At 46.1% G+C, this 19,978-nt stretch overlaps 1 protein-coding gene across 4 annotated transcripts; it reads right to left on the bottom strand.

The window, feature by feature from the left end:
* Positions 1–6,762: 6,762 nt before the first annotated feature.
* Positions 6,763–18,315, bottom strand: LOC127922439 (vascular endothelial growth factor receptor 1-like). Of its 4 annotated transcripts, XM_052506221.1 has the most exons (5): positions 18,012–18,313; positions 10,380–10,418; positions 10,196–10,301; positions 9,614–9,825; positions 6,763–6,932 (listed from the first exon to the last, which is right to left on the bottom strand). In XM_052506221.1, the coding sequence occupies exons 1-5, from the start codon at positions 18,067–18,069 to the stop codon at positions 6,778–6,780; spliced, it is 570 nt and encodes a 189-aa protein (XP_052362181.1). In that variant the 5' UTR covers positions 18,070–18,313; the 3' UTR covers positions 6,763–6,777. The 4 variants fall into 4 exon arrangements, with proteins under 4 accessions (XP_052362181.1, XP_052362179.1, XP_052362182.1 ...); XM_052506219.1 differs by lacking the exon at positions 10,380–10,418 and having other exon boundaries at positions 10,196–10,379; positions 18,012–18,314; XM_052506222.1 differs by lacking the exon at positions 10,380–10,418 and having other exon boundaries at positions 18,012–18,312.
* Between the last annotated feature and the right edge of the window lie 1,663 nt (positions 18,316–19,978).

Here is a 19,978-nt window from a genome sequence, read left to right as displayed (position 1 = left end):
CTATGTCTCCTCTGTCTTCTACACTACACTATAGTAAATACCTCTATGTCTCCTCTGTCTTATACCTCTATGTACACTACACTATAGTAAATACCTCTATGTCTCCTCTGTCTTATACACTACACTATAGTAAATACCTCTATGTCTCCTCTGTCTTCTACACTACACTATAGTAAATACCTCTATGTCTCCTCTGTCTTCTACACTACACTATAGTAAATACCTCTATGTCTCCTCTGTCTTCTACACTACACTATAGTAAATACCTCTATGTCTCCTCTGTCTTATACACTACACTATAGTAAATACCTCTATGTCTCCTCTGTCTTATACACTACACTATAGTAAATACCTCTATGTCTCCTCTGTCTTCTACACTACACTATAGTAAATACCTCTATGTCTCCTCTGTCTTCTACACTACACTATAGTAAATACCTCTATGTCTCCTCTGTCTTCTACACTACACTATAGTAAATACCTCTATGTCTCCTCTGTCTTCTACACTACACTAGTAAATACAGTAAACTACCTCTATGTCTCCTCTGTCTTCTACACTACACTATAGTAAATACCTCTATGTCTCCTCTGTCTTCTACACTACACTATAGTAAATACCTCTATGTCTCCTCTGTCTTCTACACTACACTATAGTAAATACCTCTATGTCTCCTCTGCCTTATACACTACACTATAGTAAATACCTCTATGTCTCCTCTGTCTTCTACACTACACTATAGTAAATACCTCTATGTCTCCTCTGTCTTCTACACTACACTATAGTAAATACCTCTATGTCTCCTCTGTCTTATACACTACACTATAGTAAATACCTCTATGTCTCCTCTGTCTTCTACACTACACTATAGTAAATACCTCTATGTCTCCTCTGTCTTCTACACTACACTATAGTAAATACCTCTATGTCTCCTCTGTCTTCTACACTACACTATAGTAAATACCTCTATGTCTCCTCTGTCTTCTACACTACACTATAGTAAATACCTCTATGTCTCCTCTGTCTTCTACACTACACTATAGTAAATACCTCTATGTCTCCTCTGTCTTGTTAGGCACCTGTGAATGCCCTTGGTGCCCCCCTCCACCCCACCCCCTGGTAGCTGAATCCTGGAAGGTGAGGATTCAGAGGATGTTGGGGACGGAGGGCAGTTGGAGGGGGGTGTAGGTGGGTGTAAGGGGGTCAGAAGGGGGTGCAGGTGGGTGTAAGGGGGTCAGAAGGGGGTGCAGGTGGGTGTAAGGGGGTCAGAAGGGGGTGTAGGTGGGTGTAAGGGGGTCAGAAGGGGGTGTAGGTGGGTTGCAAGGTGAGAGAGAAGTCAGGACGTGGGAACGTGACTCCAGTCCATCTGCTCATATCCTGTAACTACAGGATGGAGACTGGACTGGAACCCTAGGTCATGCTACACTACCCCCTTCCGCTTGCCTCCACTCCTCACCCCACTGGGTCACCTTCACGGCGGCAGCGAGAGGGAATGGCCCCCTGGGTATTGTTCCCTGCTGAGAGGTGGGACAACAAATTAAAGATCCAAGCAGAGTGCAAAACACTGCAGAGTGTGTGACAGTGTTTGTGTGTGGAGTGGACTCCAGGTTCGGAATGCTGGGCCAGGCCGGGGCGGATGGAGGGAGTGAGAGAACAGAGGATATTTTTAGAATAATTACCATTGTGGCTCTAGGCTGGACGTTTGTGTGGAGTGAAGTGTGTGGTTTGTGTGGAGATAGGAGCAGGACATCAACACAGAGAGCCAACAGAAGTGAAGTGTGTGGTTTGTGTAGAGATAGGAGCAGGACATAAACACAGAGAGCCAACAGAAGTGAAGTGTGTGGTTTGTGTGGAGATAGGAGCAGGACATCAACACAGAGAGCCAACAGAAGTGAAGTGTGTGGTTTGTGTGGAGATAGGAGCAGGACATAAACACAGAGAGCCAACAGAAGTGAAGTGTGTGGTTTGTGTGGAGATAGGAGCAGGACATCAACACAGAGAGCCAACAGAAGTGAAGTGTGTGGTTTGTGTAGAGATAGGAGCAGGACATAAACACAGAGAGCCAACAGAAGTGTGTGAGAATGTGTGGTTTGTACAACGCTTCGTCTCTGGGTCCGCTTCACATCCTGAAGGGAGAGCAGGGACAAGAGGAGAGATGACTGAGGGGTTCATTTTGTTCTTTCGCTCTTTTTCAGTTTCCTGAAACTCTCTTTGGAAATTCCTTCATTCATCTGATAAAGTACCAGTAGCCCACTTCTCTCACCTGGATGTTATTGCATTGTAAAGGTCAAACTGTGCAGTCTCTGCACACAGAAGACGCTACCTACGTACAATACCACTGTTAACAGATCTGCCTGAGGGGCATGCCTTGCCCTGCTAGCACCAGTCAGTCCTGGCCGGCCCATTACTCCTGGCACCTCATCGTCCTCTGGCCTGAAGGCCGGCTGGTTAAGGAATCAGGAGGAGTTTGGCAGCCAGATCGCCTCCAGTAGAGGATAGGAGTGAGGGGTGTGTGAGTGGGGGGGAGGGGGGCGGAGGCAGGGGGCCCTCCAGACCCCACGTCCTGTCTCCGGGGGTAACAACAGTGCCAACAGAGGAAACTGCAGGCGCCGCTCACTCGGAACATGGCAGTAAAAAATAGGTATCGCACACACACTGAGACGCTGCCACAAACACACATACACACTGAGACGCTGCCACAAACACACATACACACTGAGACGCTGCCACAAACACACATACACACTGAGACGCTGCCACAAACACACATACACACTGAGACGCTGCCACAAACACACATACACACACACTGAGACGCTGCCACAAACACACACACACACTGAGACGCTGCCACAAACACACATACACACTGAGACGCTGCCACAAACATACACACACACTGAGACGCTGCCACAAACACACATACATACACACTGAGACGCTGCCACAAACACATACACACTGAGACGCTGCCACAAACACACATACACACTGAGACGCTGCCACAAACACACATACACACTGAGACGCTGCCACAAACACACATACACACTGAGACGCTGCCACAAACACACATACACACACACTGAGACGCTGCCACAAACACACACACACACTGAGACGCTGCCACAAACACACATACACACTGAGACGCTGCCACAAACATACACACACACTGAGACGCTGCCACAAACACACACACACACTGAGACGCTGCCACAAACACACATACACACTGAGACGCTGCCACAAACATACACACACACTGAGACGCTGCCACAAACACACATACACACACACTGAGACGCTGCCACAAACACACATACACACTGAGACGCTGCCACAAACACACATACACACTGAGACGCCACAAACACATACATACACACTGCCACAAACACACACACACACTGAGACGCTGCCACAAACACACATACACACTGAGACGCTGCCACAAACACACATACACACTGAGACGCTGCCACAAACACACATACACACTGAGACGCTGCCACAAACACACACACACACTGAGACGCTGCCACAAACATACATACACACACACTGAGACGCTGCCACAAACATACATACACACTGAGACGCTGCCACAAACACACATACACACACACTGAGACGCTGCCACAAACACACATACACACACACTGAGACGCTGCCACAAACACACATACACACACACTGAGACGCTGCCACAAACACACATACACACTGAGACGCTGCCACAAACACACATACACACACACTGAGACGCTGCCACAAACATACATACACACTGAGACGCTGCCACAAACACACATACACACACACTGAGACGCTGCCACAAACACACACACACACACACTGAGACGCTGCCACAAACACACATACACACTGAGACGCTGCCACAAACACACATACACACACACTGAGACGCTGCCACAAACACACATACACACTGAGACGCTGCCACAAACACACATACACACACACTGAGACGCTGCCACAAACACACATACACACACACTGAGACGCTGCCACAAACACACATACACACACACTGAGACGCTGCCACAAACATACACACACACTGAGACGCTGCCACAAACACACATACACACACACTGAGACGCTGCCACAAACACACATACATACACACTGAGACACTGCCACAAACACACATACACACACACTGAGACGCTGCCACAAACACACATACACACTGAGACGCTGCCACAAACACACATACACACTGAGACGCTGCCACAAACACACACACACACTGAGACGCTGCCACAAACACACATACACACACACACTGAGACGCTGCCACAAACACACATACACACACACTGAGACGCTGCCACAAACATACATACACACTGAGACGCTGCCACAAACACACATACACACTGAGACGCTGCCACAAACACACATACACACACACACACACACTGAGACGCTGCCACAAACACACATACACACACTGAGACGCAGCCACACACACACATACACACACACTGAGACGCTGCCACAAACACACATACACACTGCCACAAACATACACACACACTGAGACGCTGCCACAAACACACATACACACTGCCACAAACATACACACACACTGAGACGCTGCCACAAACACACACACACACTGAGACGCTGCCACAAACATACATACACACTGAGACGCTGCCACAAACACACACACACACTGAGACACTGCCACAAACACACATACACACACACTGAGACGCTGCCACAAACATACATACACACACACACACTGAGACGCTGCCACAAACACACACACACACTGAGACGCTGCCACAAACATACATACACACACACTGAGACGCTGCCACAAACACACATACACACTGAGACGCTGCCACAAACACACATACACACTGAGACGCTGCCACAAACATACATACACACTGAGACGCTGCCACAAACATACACACACACACTGAGACGCTGCCACAAACACACACACACACTGAGACACTGCCACAAACATACATACATACACACTGAGACGCTGCCACAAACACACATACACACACACTGAGACGCTGCCACAAACACACACACACACTGAGACACTGCCACAAACATACATACATACACACTGAGACGCTGCCACAAACACACATACACACACACTGAGACGCTGCCACAAACACACACACACACTGAGACGCTGCCACAAACACACACACACACTGAGACGCTGCCATAAACATACATACACACACACTGAGACGCTGCCACAAACACACATACACACACACTGAGACGCTGCCACAAACACACACACACACTGAGACACTGCCACAAACATACATACACACTGAGACGCTGCCACAAACACACATACACACTGAGACGCTGCCACAAACACACATACACACACACACTGAGACGCTGCCACAAACATACATACACACTGAGACGCTGCCACAAACACACACACACACTGAGACGCTGCCACAAACATACATACACACACACTGAGACGCTGCCACAAACACACACACACACTGAGACGCTGCCACAAACACACACACACACTGAGACGCTGCCACAAACACACACACACACTGAGACGCTGCCACAAACATACATACACACACACTGAGACGCTGCCACAAACACACATACACACTGAGACGCTGCCACAAACATACACACACACTGAGACGCTGCCACAAACACACATACACACACACTGAGACGCTGCCACAAACACACATACACAAACACTGAGACGCTGCCACAAACACACACACACACTGAGACACTGCCACAAACATACACACACACTGAGACGCTGCCACAAACACACATACACACTGAGACGCTGCCACAAACACACACACACACTGAGACGCTGCCACAAACATACACACACACTGAGACGCTGCCACAAACACACATACACACACACTGAGACGCTGCCACAAACATACATACACACTGAGACGCTGCCACAAACATACACACACACTGAGACGCTGCCACAAACACACACACACACTGAGACACTGCCACAAACACACACACACACTGAGACGCTGCCACAAACATACATACACACACTGAGACGCTGCCACAAACATACATACACACTGAGACGCTGCCACAAACACACACACACACTGAGACGCTGCCACAAACATACACACACACTGAGACGCTGCCACAAACATACATACACACTGAGACGCTGCCACAAACACACATACACACTGAGACGCTGCCACAAACACACATACACACTGAGACGCTGCCACAAACGGACACACACACATCCGCAGACTGACACAAACAAACGGACACACACACATCCGCAGACTGACACAAACAAACGGACACACACACATCCGCAGACTGACACAAACAAACGGACACACACACATCCGCAGACTGACACAAACAAACGGACACACACACATCCGCAGACTGACACAAACAAACGGACACACACACATCCGCAGACTGACACAAACAAACGGACACACACACATCCGCAGACTGACACAAACAAACGGACACACACACATCCGCAGACTGACACAAACAAACGGACACACACACATCCGCAGACTGACACAAACAAACGGACACACACACTCCAAGGCAGGACGGTTGCCAAGATAAGAACAACGTGTTGAATGATCTGTACTAGCAGAAACAACATGACTGTGACTTGTGTACAGATGAGAGTGCTGATGGAGAAACAGAGAGAAGTGTTTTGTTCTAAGATGTAGTCAGGAGTGCTAGTAGTGGAAATAGTGAAGGGAACTCACCTTGACCAATGACACGGTGGCGTCAGGGTGGGTGACCCTACAGGGGAAGACCAGCGGCTGGCTCTCCTTGATATACACCACGTCTGGACTGTTATTCTGCTCCTCCACAAATGGCCGCTGTCTGTCTGAAACCACAACACTGAGGTTAGGGATAGGTACACACACACACACACACACACACACACACACACACACACACACACACACACACACACACACACACACACACACACACACACACACACACACACACACACACACACACACACACACACACACTTAATACCCATTCAGCAAATAGTCTCCTGGAGTCAACAATAAACACACACAGATTGTTTCGAGGTAATCAAACAGCCTGTGATCCTTCCAGGTACATTACCCCCTCCACACCCACCCTCTAATATTCCTGTGCCATTGAAAGGCGTGGGCGGGTGGAGCTCACCTCATTGTTTGTCAGCTACTGTACTGTGTTATTCAAGGAAAGTATAATCTCTGAACATTTGAACAAAAGTACCCCAAGGACTAGTGGCCTGGACCGCAGGGCTTCCTCCTGCTGCTTTGATTACATATGAAGGAGCTAGCGAGGGGGCAGGATAGTGAGAGCAGAGAGGGGCAGGATAGTGAGAGCAGAGTGGGGCAGGAGGGTGAGAGCAGAGAGGGGCAGGATAGTGAGAGCAGAGAGGGGCAGGAGGGTGAGAGCAGAGAGGGGCAGGATAGTGAGAGCAGAGAGGGGCAGGAGGGTGAGAGCAGAGTGGGGCAGGATAGTGAGAGCAGAGAGGGGCAGGATAGTGAGAGCAGAGTGGGGCAGGAGGGTGAGAGCAGAGAGGGGCGGGAGGGTGAGAGCAGAGAGGGGCAGGAGGGTGAGAGCAGAGAGGGGCAGGAGGGTGAGAGCAGAGAGGGGCAGGATAGTGAGAGCAGAGAGGGGCAGGAGGGTGAGAGCAGAGAGGGGCGGGAGGGGGAGAGCAGAGAGGGGCGGGAGGGTGAGAGCAGAGAGGGGCAGGAGGGTGAGAGCAGAGAGGGGCAGGATAGTGAGAGCAGAGAGGGGCAGGAGGGTGAGAGCAGAGGGGGGCAGGATAGTGAGAGCAGAGAGGGGCAGGAGGGTGAGAGCAGAGAGGGGCAGGAGGGTGAGAGCAGAGTGGGGCAGGATAGTGAGAGCAGAGAGGGGCAGGAGGGTGAGAGCAGAGTGGGGCAGGAGGGTGAGAGCAGAGAGGGGCGGGAGGGTGAGAGCAGAGAGGGGCAGGAGGGTGAGAGCAGAGAGGGGCAGGAGGGTGAGAGCAGAGAGGGGCAGGAGGGTGAGAGCAGAGGGGGGCAGGAGGGTGAGAGCAGAGAGGGGCAGGAGGGTGAGAGCAGAGAGGGGCAGGAGGGTGAGAGCAGAGTGGGGCAGGAGGGGCAGGAGGGTAAGAGCAGAAAGGGGCAGGAGGGGCAGGAGGGTAAGAGCAGAAAGGGGCAGGAGGGGCAGTAGGGGCAGGAGGGTGAGAGCAGAAATAGGCAGTAGAGAGAGCAGAGAAGGGCAGTAGAGTGAGAGCAGAGCGGGTGATGGAGTCAGACGCCTAATGGACTTGGCAGCCAGAGTGATTGATGGGCCCCAGGGCTCCTATTGGCCAAACCGTAGCCCCACCCTGTGACCCTGGCACCTCTGGTGCCGCTATCTCCTCTGGCCCCTGGCCCAGCTCCATGCCCAGCCAGCCTCTACCCAGGACAGGGAAAGGCAGAGTGGGGCAGACAGGGCTGTCAAGGTGCCTCCTCTGCCATTGGATGTCCCTGAATCATGAATCTTGCCTGGCCTTCATCCTATTTCACCCCCCTTACCCTCCCACCTTCCACTCCTGTCACCTTTGAACAGAACCAGAGACCCCCCCCCCGTCTATAGACATCCAGCTCCCCTCCCACCTCCACCCCCTGCGGCCTGCTCCCGTCCCCAAGCACAGGATGCTGTGAGCAGGGCTGAGGGGAGCAGATAAGCCTGGTGCCCTGGGAAACTCTGCCCAAACCTGAGCATTTCAGCAGCTGGGCTATTCCTGGCCCCGAGGACTAAGGTAGCACGTAAACGAAAGTAAAAAGCTTTCATATATAGACCTGGTAGAGGGTGAGAGGGAGGGAGGGAGGGAGGGAGGGAGGGAGGGAGGGAGGGAGGGAGGGAGGGAGGGAGGGAGGGAGGGAGGGAGGGAGGGAGGGAGGGAGGGAGGGAGGCTGAGAAAAGAGACAGGCTAAGGGGGAGAAACTGTGCCAGAGTCATTAGGATGTCTTGTTGGTACAAACAGTGTTGAGATATACATTTCTCTCTGGTATTGGTGTGTATTTAGCACCCACTGACACTATGTTTTGTTTAACCTAAGCATATAAACAATGAGACAGAGTGAGCAAGAGATTGACTGGCCATTTCATCAGACAGGGGGGAGAGAGAGAGAGAGAGAGAGAGAGAGAGAGAGAGAGAGAGAGAGAGGAGAGAGAGAGAGAGAGAGAGAGAGAGAGAGAGGGAGAGGGATACAGAAAGAGAGAGAGAGGCCACTCCATCGATGGGGAGGGAGTGGGGGGAGAGAGAGGGGGAGGAGAGAAAGAGGGGGAGCGATAAAGAGAGAGGGTGAGAGAGAAAGTGTAATTGAGAAAGAGAGCGAGCGAGAGGGAGAGAGAGCGAGCCAGAGAGAGCGAGACAGCGAGAGCCCATCAGTGAGAAAGAGGTGGACAGATGGTTCATATCCTAAACCTTATTTCCATTTCCTGAGCTCTAGCATTTGTGACAGAGTGACACTGACAGGGATTTGGGAGTACAGGACAGTGTAATGAGTTGGTAGTTGTTAAATGTTACCTGTGACATAGATGTAGATAGCACTCTGCTTGCGGGTCCGCTGGCTATACCGACACCGGAACGATCCTGTGTGCTGGGCCTGGGCTGAGATAATAATCAGTTGGCTACAGTAATGCTGGCTCTGCCTCCCACAGCGAGAATCCTCCAATTGCACACTCTCTTTATCTCTGGCCACACCTCCAGGGAACACCCACGACAGCTCCCACCGACCCCTGATAGGTGAAAGGTAGATTGCTGTAAAACATTCCATCTCTCTCATTGCATCACAACTTCTGAAAGCTGACCATAAAAAGGTGTATTTAAAAGGTGTATATTAAAGGTGTATTTAAAAGGTGTATATTAAAGGTGTATTTAAAAGGTGTATATTAAAGGTGTATATTAAAGCTAATCTGATCAGTGAATAAGTCTAGGCAGACAATCTTTCCTTTTTCTTGACATTTCCCACTTGACCCCTTTCACTAACCTACAACCCACACACCCCGACCCCCAACCAGCGCTCACTGATCTGCACTGACTGCCCGCCCACCCACCCCATCCACCTATCACCTCTGACCTCTAACCTTTGACTCCAGAGAGACTCACCTGCAGTGAATCGTCAGCGTCTGGTTGGCCTCCAGGACCAGCTGTCGACTCTTCACATCCAGAACAGGAACACTGAACTTCCCCCTAGGCTCCCTATCCACTTTACCTGGGAGAGAGAACAGAGAGGATATCTTACTGGCTTTACCTGGGAGAGAGAACAGAGATGATGTCTTATTGGCTTTACCTGGGAGAGAGAACAGAGATGATATCTTATTGGCTTTACCTGGGAGAGAGAACAGAGAGGATATCTTATTGGCTTTAGCTGGGAGAGAGAACTGAGAGGATATCTTACTGGCTTTACCTGGGAGAGAGAACAGAGATGATGTCTTATTGGCTTTACCTGGGAGAGAGAACAGAGAGGATATCTTACTGGCTTTACCTGGGAGAGAGAACAGAGATGATGTCTTATTGGCTTTACCTGGGAGAGAGAACAGAGATGATGTCTTATTGGCTTTACCTGGGAGAGAGAACAGAGAGGATATCTTACTGGCTTTACCTGGGAGAGAGAACAGAGATGATGTCTTATTGGCTTTACCTGGGAGAGAGAACAGAGAGGATATCTTACTGGCTTTACCTGGGAGAGAGAACAGAGATGATGTCTTACTGGCTTTACCTGGGAGAGAGAACAGAGATGATGTCTTATTGGCTTTACCTGGGAGAGAGAACAGAGATTATGTCTTATTGGCTTTACCTGGGAGAGAGAACAGAGATGATGTCTTATTGGCTTTACCTGGGAGAGAGAACAGAGATTATGTCTTATTGGCTTTACCTGGGAGAGAGAACAGAGAGGATATCTTATTGGCTTTACCTGGGAGAGAGAACAGAGATGATGTCTTATTGGCTTTACCTGGGAGAGAGAACAGAGATGATGTCTTATTGGCTTTACCTGGGAGAGAGAACAGAGATGATGTCTTATTGGCTTTACCTGGGAGAGAGAACAGAGATGATGTCTTATTGGCTTTACCTGGGAGAGAGAACAGAGATGATGTCTTATTGGCTTTACCTGGGAGAGAGAACAGAGATGATGTCTTATTGGCTTTACCTGGGAGAGAGAACAGAGATGATGTCTTATTGGCTTTACCTGGGAGAGAGAACAGAGATGATGTCTTATTGGCTTTACCTGGGAGAGAGAACAGAGATGATGTCTTACTGGCTTTACCTGGGAGAGAGAACAGAGATGATGTCTTATTGGCTTTACCTGGGAGAGAGAACAGAGATGATGTCTAAGTGGCTTTACCTGGGAGAGAGAACAGAGATTATGTCTAATTGGCTTTACCTGGGAGAGAGAACAGAGATGATGTCTTACTGGCTTTACCTGGGAGAGAGAACAGAGATGATGTCTTATTGGCTTTACCTGGGAGAGAGAACAGAGATGATGTCTAAGTGGCTTTACCTGGGAGAGAGAACAGAGATTATGTCTTACTGGCTTTACCTGGGAGAGAGAACAGAGATGTCTTAAAGGCTGCAGGTCAGGCAGGCCCCCATACATTGCTCTTTGCTCATAACAATCAGTGACTGATCAACATATTTCCTCTGGAAAATCTGAATCAACTTTGCAATATACTCATATATACAGGTTGAATTTCGCAAAACTACTAGCCACTACGATGGCACACAAGTGATAACAACACGATAGTCAACCACTCCCACCATATTAGCCAATAATACCACTGACCACTTACACTACTGACCATAGTTCTGGTCCAGGGGGTTAGTGTGAATTATTTCCTTGGTGAAGGAATGCACACTAACACCCTGGTCCAGAGCTATGCTGGACACAACAACATGAACCAATAAATAACAGAGAACAATACAACAACTGACCACAACACTAGTGGTGTTGACAGATCAACTGACAGCTTCATCATAGACAGTCCCAGGCAGAAACACCAGACCCTCGTCACCTCCTTGTTCCCATGCCACTAAAACCACTTGAGGAAAGTGGAAATGCGTAAGCAGTGTCACTTTTGTTTATTAAATAAAAGCAACGCTCTACTCCATGGTAAGTGAGGTTTATTAATGAGAGATAGATGGTGCTGTCCATCCACCCTTCCTTCCTCTCAGTCCAAACGGAAACATTCACACAGACACGTCCTTAAACCAGCCAACTCATAAATGGAACCTAATCACGCTGTTGGATCCTATTGGAACATACACAAACCTAATTCACTATACTGTGCACTTGATTAAATTGATATAGCTATGACAGGAAAAAAGGAAATTATGCGTAGCAATGTACTGAGTGATCTAAAAATCTATTTCCAGGAAATACAGTGAGTTTTTACTGTTGCAGCCATTATTTAAAGGAGATGATGTATGTGTTACAGATGACCAATGAGTTGTGGCTTGAGCCAACAGCAGGGTATTGATTACTTTAATGATGTCGTCTATAAATCGTCATAGTACAGTAGACTGGGGGGGGCTTCCCATGTCCTCAGGTCTTCTAACAGTCATTTCACTCTCCTGCTTTGAGTAAAGCATTTCTTTGGGTCCTCCACGTCATAACCAGCATGTCAAGCACTTTCAATTGACCAAAAGTGTGCCAGTATGCTATATCCTCGCTACTACACAATGATGTGTCCTGATCAAACACAGCATTGCCCTATGACCATTATCTGACCCCTCAGTGACTAGCAACCCTCAAATGAGGTTGACCTTATGATGATGCATGAGTTGAGTTCCACCTCAGCTGGACAATATGAATGCAACCTCATTACTACTATTCATTGTCTTGGTTACCAGTGGATGCTCTAATTTTACTCACTCTGGTAGTTTCCTCTGCTTCCACTCTGAGTCATGCACACACACGCACACGCACACATGCACACACACGCGCACACGCACGCACACACACACGCACACACACACATACATACATACAAATACACACACCCAGAGTCCTGCAGCAGAGTCTATATGTCGGGGTAAATAGTTTAAAGGAGGAAGGGAAGTCTATCTCAGCACGGGCCCAAGGGGCATTTCAACAGGCTGTGAATTGGACAGAAAGCCGCTTCCCATTTCATTCAATACAGCTGGAGCTTTCATCCAACAACCCCTAGTGTAGGATCTCATGCACTTCAAGGACTTGGCCGTTTGAAACCCCAGAATGTGTCTGCACGACAGGAATAAGTTCATGAGCTGAATGTATATGGCATTTTTTTTAAATGGACATGTTTTACCTCGTGTGTTGTACATATTATTCCAATTATGTAAACCAGAGGTTATTTTACATAGTCTGGTGACACTTGCATATCATTAGAGGGAAATAATAATGCTTGACCTTTGATATCTTGTGTTCACATGGTACAAATCATTCTTTTCAGATCCTTATCTGGGGCGGCAGGTAACCGAGTGGTGAGAGCGTTGGGCCAGTAACTGAAAGTTTGCTGGATCGAATCTCTGAGCCGACAACGCAAAAATCGGTCACTCTGCCTCCGAACAAGTTGGTTAACCCACTGTTCCCCGGTAGGCCGTCATTGTAAATAAAAATAACTTGCCTAGTTAAATACTGACTTACCTAGTTAAGTACAGACTTACCTAGTTAATACTGACTTGCCTAGTTAAATACAGACTTACCTAGTTAAATACAGACTTACCTAGTTAAATACTGACTTACCTAGTTAAGTACAGACGTACCTAGTTAATACTGACTTGCCTAGTTAAATACAGACTTACCTAGTTAAATACTGACTTACCGAGTTAAATACTGACTTGCCTAGTTAAATACTGACTTGGCTAGTTAAATACAGACTTACCTATTTAAATACAGACTTACCTAGTTAAATACAGACTTACCTAGTTAAATACTGACTTGCCTAGTTAAATACAGACTTACCTAGTTAAATACTGACTTACCTAGTTAAATACAGACTTACCTAGTTAAATACAGACTTACCTAGTTAAATACTGACATACCTAGTTAAATACAGACTTACCTAGTTAAACACATACTTACCTAGTTAAATACTGACTTACCTAGTTAAATACAGACTTACCTAGTTAAATACTGACTTGCCTAGTTAAATACAGACTTACCTAGTTAAATACAGACTTACCTAGTTAAATACTGACTTACCTAGTTAAATACAGACTTACCTAGTTAAATACTGACTTACCTAGTTAAATACTGACTTGCCTAGTTAAATACAGACTTACCTAGTTAAATACAGACTTACCTAGTTAAATACTGACTTGCCTAGTTAAATACAGACTTACCTAGTTAAATACTGACTTACCTAGTTAAATACAGACTTACCTAGTTAAATACAGACTTACCTAGTTAAATACAGACTTACCTAGTTAAACACAGACTTACCTAGTTAAATACTGACTTACCTAGTTAAATACAGACGTACCTAGTTAAATACTGACTTGCCTAGTTAAATACAGACTTACCTAGTTAAACACAGACTTACCTAGTTAAATACTGACTTACCTAGTTAAATACTGACTTACCTAGTTAAATACTGACTTACCTAGTTAAATACTGACTTGCCTAGTTAAATACAGACTTACCTAGTTAAATACAGACTTATCTAGTTAAATACAGACGTACCTAGTTAAATACAGACTTACCTAGTTAATACTGACTTGCCTAGTTAAATACTGACTTACCTAGTTAATATTGACTTACCTAGTTAAATACTGACTTGCATAGTTAAATACAGACTTCCCTAGTTAAATACAGACTTACCTAGTTAAATACAGACTTACCTAGTTAAATACTGACTTGCCTAGTTAAATACAGCCTTGCCTAATTAAATACAGACTTACCTAGTTAAATACTGACTTACCTAGTTAAATACAGACTTACCTAGTTAAATACTGACTTACCTAGTTAAATACAGACTTACCTAGTTAAATACTGACTTACCTAGTTAAATACAGACTTACCTAGTTAAATACAGACTTACCTAGTTAAATACAGACTTGCCTAGTTAAATACAGAAGAAAAAAGTCTGACACACAAAATAACACAGTATTTAGAAATGGAAACAGTATGGTAAATCCCAACTAGCACATTTGGTTCCTTGGAAGTTGTGGGAGTGTAAGTCTTTGGTTCCCCATTGGTTCTGGGAACGAAGCCATAAATGTTGTTTCCTGCCTGTAAAAACGGAACGTTCTATGGTTCCCTGAAAGTTTTCCTGGGAAGTTTTATCAGCGCTCTGAGAAACGATATTATAGGTTATTTGAATGTAATTAAATAAAGTTCAGAGAACACGTTTCAGTAAGACTTCTAATAACATGGCTTAGTTTGGGTCAACTGTTTTGAACTCCAAGCACAGATAGGACACATGGTAACTCATTTGCTTAGGCATTAATTATGCAAATACATTTACTTTCTATTGTGACATGAAGTCAGTGAGATTCAAACCAACACACCTGAACAGAAGAAAAGAGAGAGTATTTCTCCGCTGAGAACAGAATGTATGTTCTTAAATAACATTCTTCGAACATTCTTTGAACGTTACTAATGTTTTCTTGTGGTTTTTATAGAACGTTTTCTTAATGTTCTGAGAACATGACTTGAAAGAGAACCATGAGGAAACTTGTAGAAAACATTATGCTGAAGTACTTAAATTCACACAGAAGAACGTTGTTTCTTAACATTCTTGGAACAATTTGAGATCCTTACTTTAAAAAAAACAATGAAGAAACCTATAGGAAACGCTATGCTTAAGTATTGGAATTCCATAGAGATAGATAGAGGACTCATCTTTATATCTGTGACATTATAGCATCTGTGAAAGCATGGGCAGTGCCATTGAGGCTACAACCCTTAGGAATCCCCACCTAGTTGACTACTTTTAAATGGTGGAAGCTTGGTGGAAGCCCATGCTAAAACAGCCTTTTGGCCACCAGAGGCCTCAATCATTCTCTATGTGAAATTCCCACCTAAGAAACATATAGTTCTCAGAACATTATATGCTATATTGGTACCCTGCACCATTCCCATTCAAATATTGTGCATTAAAATGTGTATTTAAATTAGATAAAACAAATGTGATTTAATCATTGTGGACCTTATTTTGTTCCTTGATTATGCTAATAAATATATACAGGAAGAGGACAATAGTAACAATATATCAGGTTATGCAAGACAAGAAAACTTGGTCCATATACACTGAACAAAAATATAAAGGCAACATGTAAAGTGTTGGTCCCATATTTCATGAGCTGAAATAAAAAATCCCTGAAATGTTCTATACGCACAAAAACGTATTTCTCTAAAATGTTTTGCACAAATGTGTTTACATTCATGTTAGTGAGCATTTCTCCTTTGCCAAGATAATCCATCCACCTGACAGGTGTGGCATATCAAGAATCTGATTAAACAGCATGATCATTACACAGGTGCACCTTGTGCTGGGGACAATAAAAGGCCACTTTACATATGTAGTTTTGTCACACAACACAATGCCACAGATGTCTCAAGTTTTAAGGAAGCTACAATTAGCATGTTGACTGCAGGAATGTCCACCAGAGCGGTTGCCAAACAATTGAATATTAATTTATCTACCATAAGCCACCTTCAACATAGTTTGGGAGAATTTGGAAATCCAACTGACCTCACAAACACTGACCACATGTATGGCGTCATGTGGGTGAGCGGTTTGCTGATGTCATCAACGTTGTGAACAGAGTGCCCTACGGTGGCACTGGGGTTATGGTATGGGCAGAAATAAGCTACAGACAACAAACACAATAGCATTTGATCGGTGGCAAGTTGAATTCACAAAAATACCTTAACGAGATCCTAAGGCCCATTGTGAGGCCCATTTTTTAAAGGTATCTGCATTCTGTATTCCCAGTCATGTGACATCCATAGATCAGGGCCTAATGAATGTATTTCTATTGACTGATTTCCTCATATGAACTGTAACTCAGTAGAATCTTTGACATTTTTGCAATTAATTAAATTGTTGCATGTTGCGTTTATATTTTTGTTCAGTATAGTATAAAGTTGTTGACCAATAACCATATGCGCTGCGTCCATACTTTACGCACACAGGAGCCAGTTCGAGCCAGTTCACCTCAGTTTCCTCCCTGTGGGTCTGTTTTAGCTATAAGCACTGATTAGCGCCAGTTCCTGCGCTCTAGAAAGTTTCCTTGCGCTGGTCATGACCCCACACTCATTTATATTAGAACTTCCATTTCACAAACTCATCAGCGTCAGGAAGTAGCCTAACGCCCTGTGTGTGCCGATTCAGCCCGGGTCAAAGAGCGCACAGAAAGGCGGATACAAAGCAGGGCCACAGAGGTCTCCGTTATCCAAACAACTATCCAACAGGACAAGGCTTATCTACTAAACAACAGTTAGCTGTAAAAGAAGCACACTTCTTCAACCACCCGTGCTATATGACCACACTGATATCTCAATGGGCCGATTAATGAGACAGTCGACGGACGGAATAGCGCCAAGAAGACTTGGCCCGTTGTGTTCAAAGCTCGGGATGCTGGCTAAACTGTCTGCCAAGTGCCAAGTGTTTGAAGAATGTTCCCCTGGCGTCAATACTATTTCTTTACAGTGACAGTACGCACGTTCCTCCTGATTATGGTGGCAATCCATTTTACATGGTATTGCACAATAGGACTACTACTAATAGATGGCAAGTTGGCAACCTATGCGCACATCCTGCGTCAAGGATTTAGACAATAATTGCGCATCATGCCTCAATGTGTCCATAATACATTGATCAAGAAATATTGATATTTATTTAAATCATAAATATAAGCACACTTGAATATGGAATGATTTGTGTGATTTGTCCATAGGCGACCGATAGTTTCATCAATCAGTGAACTATCTACTTACCTTTTGCAAGCGCACTGCCAGACAATCCACATAGAACCACGAAGATAAAGCAAATCATGTTGTCTGTCTTCCCCGTTGCACTGAAGAGCTATGCAAGAAGAAACGTGTAACAGAGGGTTTAGTCCTTATTCTCCAGAGAATAGAAAGCTACAGACCGCACAGCATCAGCGCGCTTATCGCTGCTGATTCGCATTGATTCTGACGAGTAGGAGAGGTTTCCCGAATAGAGGAAAGGAGAACCGTGGGAGACGCTACAGAACACCGCTCATCAACTCCAGTAAACTTTTTTCCCAATGTGAGCGTGGGCACCGGTTTTATACAGTTCCCATAGCAAGCGGATAACGGGCCTTCCCGTGACGTCCCATCGCCACACCCATGGCGCGTAAAAGCGGAGTCCCACCCGCACAGTACCCATTCTTACACAGTCACTCTAGACTAATTGAAACAATGAAGATGACGTACTGATACTGACCCACAAACATCACATAACCATACGATTTATTCAAAAACAGGGAGTAAACATAAGCATACACAAACAATTACGCGCCACTGCTGCCTAAATCGCAGTGACCTGGGTGGCTGCGGGAAAAGTGGCACGTAGGCAATAGGGTATATCGCCAACAGGTGAGACTTTCTTGAGACAATTACCAGCTTTTATCCTATAAAACACCACCAATGTCTATCTACCCAGGTCCCATATGACAGTGGCGGGTGTATGCCCATGGCATGACCTTACCTGGTGTCAGGGACGCACATAATTCATTCACTTATTCATGGCAACTGCATGACAGTAGGGGTGGCAAGAGTTTTGACTAGATGGTACACAGCTACCGACTGAAGTGATCTTTCATATCAGGTTATGAGAACATACGCTGCAGGTTAGGATAATCAACCTAGCCGGTCAGGATAATTAGGTTAAGGTTAGGAAAAAGGTTAGGGTGGTTAGGGCTGGCTAAAATGCTATCCTAACCTGCTATGAAAAGTCACTTCCGTCCATAACTGAACACCATCAAGCCACAAATTGACCACTTGGTCTATAAAAAGTGGTCAGATTGAGCAGATGCTAAACTACAAGACATTTTTGCGAGCACAGACTGGAATAAGTTCTGTGATTCTTCCGATGGCATTGAGGAGTACACCACATCAGTTACTGGCTTATTATCAATAAGTACATCGAGGACATTGTCCCCACAGTGACTGTATGTACATACCCCAACCAGAAGCCATGGATTACAGGCAGCATTCGCACTGAGCTAAAGGGTAGAGCTGCCGCTTTCAAGGTGCGGGACTCTAACCTGGAAGTTTACAAGAAATCCTGCTATGCCCTGCGACGAACCATCAAACAGGCAAAGAGTCAATACAGGACTAAGATCGAATCGTACTTCACCGGCTCCAACGCTCGTCGAATGTGACAGCTATTACAGACTACAAAGGGAAGCACAGCTAAGAGCTTCCCAGTGCCACGAGCCAGACAGGCTAAATTACTTCTATGCTCTCTTTGAGGCAGGTAACACTGAAACATGCATGAAAGCATCAGCTGTTCCGGACGACTGTGTGATCACGCTCTCTGCATCCGATGTGAGTAAGACCTTTACCAGGACAAGTACTCCGAGCATGCGCTGACCAACTGGCAAGTGTCTTCACTGATATTTTCAACCTCTCCCTGTCTGAGATCACCATAGACCCTGTGCCCAAGAACACTAAGGTAACCTGCCTAAATAACTACAGACCCGTAGCACTCACGTCTATAGCCATGAAATGCTTGAAAGGCTGGTCATGGCTCACATCAACACCATTATCCCAGAAACACTAGACCCACTCCAATTTGCACTCCAACAGATCCACAGATGATGCAATCTCTATGGCACTCCACACTGACCTTTCACACCTGGACAAAAGGAACACCTATTTGAGAATGCTATTCTCTCTCTCGGAGGACCTCCGCCCTAGGACCATGCCTCAGGACT

Source organism: Oncorhynchus keta, unplaced genomic scaffold (genome assembly GCF_023373465.1).
Source record: "Oncorhynchus keta strain PuntledgeMale-10-30-2019 unplaced genomic scaffold, Oket_V2 Un_contig_2570_pilon_pilon, whole genome shotgun sequence".
Taxonomy (NCBI): Eukaryota; Metazoa; Chordata; class Actinopteri; order Salmoniformes; family Salmonidae; genus Oncorhynchus; species Oncorhynchus keta.
This window is presented reverse-complemented; position numbering and strand designations above follow the sequence as displayed.

Bases quoted from the DNA above. Each gene is read 5' to 3' on its own strand.
- LOC127922439 (XM_052506219.1), bottom strand. From the start codon at position 18,069: ATGATTTGCTTTATCTTCGTGGTTCTATGTGGATTGTCTGGCAGTGCG. The intron at 9,826-10,195 runs GTGAGTCTCTCT...TTCACCTATCAG, and splicing joins ACGCTGACGATTCACTGCAG to GGGTCGGTGGGAGCTGTCGT. The intron at 6,933-9,613 runs GTAACATTTAAC...TTGTGGTTTCAG, and splicing joins TATCTACATCTATGTCACAG to ACAGACAGCGGCCATTTGTG.